Source organism: Salminus brasiliensis, chromosome 9 (assembly GCF_030463535.1).
Source record: "Salminus brasiliensis chromosome 9, fSalBra1.hap2, whole genome shotgun sequence".
Classification (NCBI taxonomy): Eukaryota; Metazoa; Chordata; class Actinopteri; order Characiformes; family Bryconidae; genus Salminus; species Salminus brasiliensis.
Window position 1 is genome coordinate 20,346,196 of NC_132886.1, and position 8,574 is coordinate 20,354,769.

General features: G+C 39.0%; 1 protein-coding gene across 2 annotated transcripts in view; it reads right to left on the reverse strand.

The window, feature by feature from the left end:
* Positions 1-365: 365 nt before the first annotated feature.
* LOC140562263 (phospholipid scramblase 2-like) overlaps positions 366-8,574 on the reverse strand; it is a 10,280-nt gene continuing 2,071 nt past the window's right edge. For both annotated transcript variants that reach the window (XM_072687760.1, XM_072687759.1), the window contains exons 3-9: positions 6,648-6,869; positions 6,009-6,109; positions 5,876-5,918; positions 5,518-5,738; positions 3,305-3,466; positions 2,787-2,948; positions 366-1,917 (exon numbers count right to left, since the gene is read on the reverse strand). In XM_072687760.1, the coding sequence (XP_072543861.1) occupies positions 1,858-1,917; positions 2,787-2,948; positions 3,305-3,466; positions 5,518-5,738; positions 5,876-5,918; positions 6,009-6,109; positions 6,648-6,869 (971 nt within the window). In that variant the 3' untranslated portion in view covers positions 366-1,857. The remainder of the gene's footprint in view (positions 1,918-2,786; positions 2,949-3,304; positions 3,467-5,517; positions 5,739-5,875; positions 5,919-6,008; positions 6,110-6,647; positions 6,870-8,574) is intronic.

Below are 8,574 nucleotides of genomic sequence, written 5' to 3' on the forward strand. Positions count from 1 at the left end.
AGGCCCTTCACCTTCCCCTCTGCTCCCTGGGAGCTGCAGCGATGGCTGCTCTAGGCACATGTATTTAAGCACTGTACGGATGGGTTAAAAGCAGAGGCCAAATTCCATCTGTGTCCAACACAAGTCTTGTCTTGTTGTTAACCACACAATATGTTGAGAGTTTCCCAAGAGCACATCAAATGAACAGTAAAACTATCTGGTAAGCTAATGTCTTTCCTCACAAGCCCACCATGTATGAAAAACTGTTTCATTCTCACATGAGCATTTTTCACCCAAACTACAGTTACATGGTTACTATTTACACATCTGCTCATTACTTGCATTCAATAATACCTTCAACTCTACAAATACAGTGTCCACAAAGATTTGTATGATACCATAGCATTTTACTAGTGTACATTATGGTAATACATATACATGGACACAGACAGACATACAGACATACATACATACATACATACATACAGCACTGTTTAGCAATTTTACTAGTAGCAAATCTTACTAATGCAGGCAGCAGGATACAATATGTTACAATTCATGTGAAGGCTTCTAAGTGTTTGTGACTATTAAGTCATGCAGGTAATACATGATAAAACAGGATGCTATAATGCTATTCTTTTCACTTCACTTGTTTCTAATCAAGTTAAGTAAACAGGGGTCCTGGGCATGGATTAAAATGAGATTATTATTATTCAATTTACTGAGCTGGGTTTGATATAGGTTTAGAAAACAACAACCAAATCATGCTTCTGTGTCAAACATATATTGTAAGGCACGTGCACTATACATGTTAAAGTTAAAGTAAGTCCTGCTGGTGCACATTCCACACAAAGCCACACAGAGCTGCTCCATTTCCCGACCAAAAAACAAAAACTTTTGTTCTGTAACGAAAACATCCACATGGGTTCTGCTACTTCTCCACCCGCTGGAAACTGTGCGAGTTCTTTAGGCATGTTGTCATCAACCACAGGGAAGAGGAAAGATTTCCAGCAGGGTTTTCCAGGCACCGCCCCCCCCAGTGTTGCTCGGATTTTCCTTACTTTCGCACGATCAAAAGTTTAGCAAACAAAGAGCTATGAAGGACAGACCACTGGACTTCATTCACACAGTTTAGCAGCTACTTAATGCAGTCCTGCTGAAAGCTATTTCTTCTGCAATTTATGGAACAGGCAAAGTGTTTTTTTAGGATTATTTAAGTGTGTTCATGTCACAGAATACAAGAAGAGTTTGCCTCTACAATTCTTGATAGAGGTAGCAGTGTTAGTCTTATCAAATGTAAAAAATCATACAAAATCTTTAAAAAGGCTAAAGGTTTCTTTGTGAAGTCTAAAAAGACAAATAATAGTATTATAAAATGACAGTGATTAAAGGGTTTATGTAAGTGGCTTTCAGTTTAAATGGCTTATGCATAAACCATAACATTGAACCTGATTTATGTAGAATTGTTAAAAACAATCCAATAAACTCATTCACATCAGATATTAACAAAACATTACGATTTGTTGGCCAGATGCAAAGTACTTCTACCACTGACAAGTAAATACAATGGCTCGTGGTCTCAAAAGCTTAAGGTGTGTCTAGGCAGGGTTTGAGCACAAAGTGGAAAAACTTGTTTAGGATAATCAGTCTGTATATGTCCCATGAAAAAGATTGTGAGTAAGAGAGAATGAGAGCGAAAGAGAGATAGAGAGTGCAAGTCCCTTAAAGGCAAGGATATGATAGGATTGGCAGTAGTTTGCTAAGTGGAAGAGATATTTCAAAGTGCAGGAAACTGTAGAAATGGTTTCTGAGCTACAAAAAGACAAGAGGAATAAGAGTTTTGTAACTAAGGCAGCCTCTGTGAGGAGTCTTCTCTGTCTAAGAGAAGACAGTGTTGCGTTGGTTGGTGTCTCCGACTTTTTCGAAGAATATGAAATCCTGCAAGAACAAAAGAGAAAGAGTTGTGAGTCATTTCCACAGTGCATAATATCAGCAGGTATGGCTGATAGGGGTGTAATGGCATGGTACAGGGCTCATGGTGTGGTGCACGCAGTCACACAGAGAATATGCAGAACCAGCACTTAGGGTAAATTCTTTCACAAGCAGTGCTAAAGTGTGGCAACCGGGAAACTTAAGCTGTAAGCTGTTGCATATGCATGGTATTGTGGGAACTGTAGTGGTTTGGGAGTATTGCAGTGGTAACTGTAGTCTTGTTTGTTCCCACAACCCTTTACCTCCTTCTCTCTGTCGTCTCTCTCCTTCTCACTGCTGCGTGTAAAGAGAGAGACTCAGACGCTTGTTTTTCTCTCTTTCTTTACTCTTTATGTCTCGCTGTTCTCACCTTTGGTGTTTTTCACAGAAATTCTGGCTTTTAACAGCTAATTCCAACTCATGAAATCTTGGTGGATTGGACAATGTCTGTGTTTATAGGTGTGTGTGTTCAAATGCATTGAACATGCTAACATTTACACTTTACTGCTTAATTAACACACTTCAGACTGTAATAACTACCTCAAGGGGACTCTACAACACTGTATTTGATCTGTCTATTCAAATGACATGAAAAAAAAGCTAGTCTTATGTTTTTCCCCCCATTGTTCCGTACTTCTATTGAACCAGACTGTGACTTTTGTATATTGTTACACCCCTATCATTTGTGCCAAACTAACAAAGGATTCCTAACCATTTCATCTGGATCTCATCCCTCAGTTTATAATATACTGGTTACTGGAGTCAGTTAATTAACACAGCTCACATTACTAGATAAGCTGTGTAACAATGACATATAAAATGAGGTCGATACTCACAATCAAGAAGCAAGCTCCCATCAGCACAGCCTTCATTTTAACATCCATGTCCATGGGGAACTGGATGCCAAAGTTGTCTGCGTCAGTAAACACCTCCTTTAACAGTCCAGTCCACTGCTTACTGATTCGACCAATAGACTTTCCTCCATCTTTGCCTTTCAGCTGGGGGAAAATAGTAAAGACTTTATTTGCCAGGTTTCCTTAGCAGTATTGTCATTTGCATTTTCACACATTACAATGCAATTTGAACGCAACTGAATGTGTTGTATTTAATAAGTGAATAAATTCTAACTGTGCTAAGCTATCATAAAGTAGGGTTATACCAAATTTAAAGCCTCAGGTAACAGCTAAAACATGTCATATAATTAATTTATATTCAAGGTTAACACGTTAGGTAGGCTACATTACCTTCAGCCTTTTCTTAGTTTATTTCTGTATGTAGTTAGAAGTATAGTTAGATCACTGCAGCTTTAAACTAATCACAATGTTTGAGAAACGCTCCTAAATCATGGCCTTACCTCAAAGTTGACATCTCCACAGCAGTTGCAGGCTAAACACGGCCCCTCCAGTTTCATCACAGTCTCTCTGTTGGGGCCCTGGATTGAGAACTTTGGATAACAGGGGTGCCAGTCCTGCGAGACATAGCCTATGGTGGTACCAGGGGGCGCCTGCACTTCCAGCTAAGGGAGAAAGAAATAGAAAATAAATCACATGCATGTTATTCACAGGACATGGCTATTTTGAAACTGTAATGGTTATAAGGTTGAACGTACTAAGCAAGGCCAATATTTCATCACTGTCAGGCAAAAATTTCCATTTGTGCCATTTATTGCTTTTTTGACATAATGTAAATCTGGCAGTAGTTCTTTACATTGTATCAGCATTTCAGGTTAATCAACCAATAGAAATGCTTTAAAATCACCTGGAAAATAATATTTGTACAATGACATCTATTAAAAGTTAGGTAGGGTTTTTTCTTCCTTTTCCTGTAGTTGTCATTTGGGGGATACAATTTTGAGGTTGTTGCATGCCAGCCCAATAAATAACATGGCCAGCAAAGACTTCAAGGCCAGAAAATGCTGTATAGCTCTAATCTAGATAAATATTAAAAAGTATTACACAGAATGTATAAGTACAGTATAAAGCTGCATGGTAATATGGGAAAATATCTTTGTTTGAAAAATATTTTGCCAGTGGACCAATGTTAATACATGACTAATATTTAATGAAATATTTTTGTTGTGGAACAGCTGAATGTTTAGATAGTGCTGGACTCATGCATTTGATATGCATTTAAATTCATTTTACTGTATTTCTTTCAGGTGATTCTGGGCCCAATTTCTATAGTTATTAAACTTGGTTTTGGTATTAGCATGTACACATACATGCATAATGGAACATATTACAGTCTTACAGTATCATTGGGCTATTGCAAGCTTGATTTGATTTGTGACTTCTTTTTGTTTGCCTCCAGCATGGCATATTACTTCAACAGAAAATAAACTCATGTTACCAAGTTGAAAAAAATGTAGAATAAAACCCACAGAAACTTTGCTCTAATAGGCACCTTTCACTGGGAAAGGACAAGTCTGACATCTTTCTCTGGGAATTTAACTTGATCTTGTGATACTCTTCCCTCTAGCACTGTCTGAAACTGGAAGTGTGTGCTTTTGAAACCTAGAGATATATTACAGTAACATGAAATGTAATATTTAAAAATACTTTTTAAAGTATTGCTATTACATATTATTACACGTTGTTCAACACATCTGCATGATCTTTCCTGTAAAGGTGGAGTGCAGGGTGGGGTCACCGTGAATGGTATTTGCTTTGACTTAAAAACGTAACAACAGTTTAGAAAGGAATTCTGATGTATGTTTGTAGCATGTGAGGGTGTCTTGTGTACATACACACATGAAAATAGACTAACCATCACCAGCTAAGTTGGGTAAAAAAGCATGTGCTATGCACTCATAAATGGTATTTGCAGGAACTGCAACTTGGCAACAGTCAAGGCATTTCAATGGTCAGTATAACAGACTTTCCTGTGTGGCTGTGAGCTGGGACAGGATACGACCTGGTTTCACATGATAGGCAAGGGCCTAGGTGCCAAGTATAGGGAGTTCGTTTGTTAACTGTTTTCTTGTGACACATTAAAGACCACGTTGAGAACAGTAGCTGATTCACAATTTCTATGTTTTGACTGTCAGGTGGGTGAACGAACAGACAAGAAAGCAAGAATCTCTAAACCTCCTTTCATGGAAAATTGTTACCAGGATACCAGGAAGTATGGTTAGCACACACAACATGACATCATATCTCTTTGCAAATTACACCACCACTACCATCAACAAGCCTAACCAAAACATCTAAACATTCAAAACAGCAAATCATTCAACAAAACCTAAAATGAAAAAAACAAAGGCACATTTCCCTTTACCAGGAACAACTTTGAGAACAAGTCTGACTATTATGTTAGATTTGGGGTATTTCACCAAGCAGGATTTCTTCATTAGTCAGGTAGATTTAGCCAAAGATCAAGAGGGTCTAATAGAAGCAGAGTAATTTTGCTATTGTGCCATGTTTATTTTTGGATTTAAGTTGGCCAGTATCCTGAGATCCCACTGCTTGTGATTCGCCACAGATCTAATTATGAACCTTAAGTCCATCCACTTGGGATTTCCACAAATAAAACCCATCAGAATACGCCCCCTCCCCAGCACACTCATACCTCTTGTAAGCAGCAGGGGCACCAACAGGTGGCGCAGCGAAAAGGTCGTATGAGACGAATGACCTCTCGGTCATTGTTGTCTTTGATCTTCATGTCAAAACTCCTCAGCGAACCGCAGCAGTTTCGCGTGCAGCAGTCATTCTTCTCCTTGGCCTTGTAGACCTTCTGGCCCATGCTGTTCTTAATCTCATATTGGTTGTTGGTTTCAAACCCAATAAATGCTGAGAGAAATAAAACAAATTGACAAGTTCAACAAGGTTTGACCCTGCTGCAAATCAACAAAGGTACTTCTCTAAGAGAATTTCCTAAGACTGTTTCCACTCTCTTTACCAAGTAAACCAAGTCAAAACCAACTCACCCTCCAGCAACTCCACTTTCTGGTGAATCAGAAGCTGGTCAATCTGAAAAGTTAAAGAAATGGAGCCAGGTTATTACAGGTATTAAGTGAGAAATGAGAGGGAGACACATTGGAGAATAGAGGGGATGTATACCTGTGTTAAATATTCCAGACCAGGGGGTACTCCCACAGGCACAGTAACAGGTGCTGCTGCTGCTACAGGTGCTGTAGGAGGACCCGGAGCAGGCGAACCACCTTAAAATACAGAAACAGCACAAAGTGAGAGAGTGAAATGATGTGTTTCAAAGGTTGGGAAAGAAATGCTCATAATCACACAATGTCAGTTTTAGTTGAAAGAATTGAATAAAAGACTGAATTGGATAATGTGTGCTTAATTTACAGTACAACCAACAGCATACTGATTTTCATTAATTTTTGCTATGCAGAACTTTTCATGGGGGAACCAAATATAACATTACTTACATACATATCAAGACTGCAAAATCTGGTTAAAAAGTAGTATACAGTTGTCATTACTTCAGTGTGTCTTTTAATAAATTACAAACACACGGATGAATATATAACGCCATGTGGTTAAAGAGTAGCCTGCATTATTCTGATTCATCAGCAACACCCACAGAAACATTCATCTGGAACTGCATGACTGCAAACTTTGACACTGATGACTAACAATGTGATATAAAGTGCAGCCCTAATATATGTAGGTCAGTGAAGTCACCTCTCATACCCATGACTGATCATTTGAATTAAACACTTCGGTGTTGATATTTACCTCCATAAACATTCATGGGCACTTGGCCTGGGTGTTGTGGAGGACTAACTGGGGAGGGCTGGTACATTATTGGCTGATCCGGTCCGTGCCCATAACCCATGTGGAATCCAGCAGGTGGGGGTGCATGCCCAGGTTCTCCATAACCTCCTACGGGGTACGGGGGCATGGAGTAGCCACCTGGCTGGGGCATGGGGTATGGAGGCTGATTTGGAGATGGATAACCTAATGGGAAGAAAAAACAAACAAAAACAAAAAGAAACATGAATCATGGTTACCAAGGCAAAATTCACAGTTGCAAAAAAATAATAGGAAAACCTGCATATCACAATACAAGACTGGTTATATGCAGAAGTGGCCCACATCATTTCCTGTTTGTGCTTAAACACTCATATCACATAAAGCACTGTAACCGACTGATTAGATCTAGATCATCTGTTTGCTTACCACTATTTTAAGCACCAATAGCTACACACAATTCTGTTGTGTGTGTTTATTCAAAGAACAGAATAGCAAATAAGCTTGCAATATAACATAAGAATGTATGCAATTTAACATTTTAATATAGCTTTTAGAAGCTTTCTATTGTTCTATCATATTTTATCATTTCATTGGTGCAATGGTGTGATACAAACATAGGAAGGAAATAGAGAGAATGACTTGCATAAACCTCTTATTGTGTTGATAACATTCAAACCAACTCAGACAAATTTCCACTGAAGCAGTCAGATATTAGGCCAACCAGGCAACATGATGCAGATAATATTTTACTAAAGTCTCATCTAATAGCTTCACAACTTTACATTCATATCAAGATAAATATGCTTTGTATGTCTCAAAACTGTGTTGGTCTGCCCAGCACTGGCTGCGACAAACATTCTCTAGCCACATCAGGTTACTGAGCTCCCCTGAGAAACACACAATGGATCCTAACATGAGCTCTAATGGGGTTTAGGAAGTCACTTGACTGTCCAAGCAACGACAGAATGCAGTCTAGGGACAAGCTCTGTTTTCTGACTGCCGATGGTGTGAGAGAGCTCTGCAGTGCTGACCAAAGATGTATCTTTTCTGACCAGAAAACTTTGAGATGGGGGAGGGGGTGGTCCTCAGTAGTTGATGGTATGCAAAATGCAAAACTGGAAAAAATGCAACTATTTGAACAAAAGCTATATAATAGATCACAGGGCTTTAAAAGTGTCTGAATTCGTCTTTAGGTTATCTCAGTCAAGGCATCAGAGACGCCTGCTTGCATGTCAACATGAACTTTGTTGTGTTTATGAGACAACAGACATATATAGTCATACAACTGTAAACATGTGCCAGCTACGAACTATTGTCCTATAGCAATGACTCACGTAGAAACACTGTAAAGGCATTCAGGAATGTTAAACTGCATTTATCTTGGCATATCTTTAGCATAGCTGAGTAATGAGAGTTTAATACATGGAAGCATATCTAAAAAATATGGTGGTGTTGATGCTGGAGAGCAGCACATCACCACCAGGCCAGTTATGGGAATAAAGGTTGCTACAAAAACCAAGTCTTTTTTGTGGAGGTAGACAGGCATCGGCTAAAAGCTAACATTTGTCATTTACCATCAACAAACAAACAAACTAGACTACCTGAGCCGTTCCCAAACTGCAGCTAAACACATAGCAAAAGGAAAGCCCGGCTCATTTTTTAATCATAAGACTCCCAGGGAAATGAGTGTGCTGAAAGCTAACTGGATACAATCTCAGCTTGTAAACAGCTCACTGCGCTGAGAGGACATGATAAAACAGCAACACTATACAGTAAGACTCAGGAATAAATATGTCTTTTTGTTACGGTTTTAAAACTATACTAAAATACGCAGACAGCTGTAGTGCCGTACAACAGCCAAGATAGCAGCTTTTCCCCCCCCTCACAACTTTCCACGTCCATAAAACAA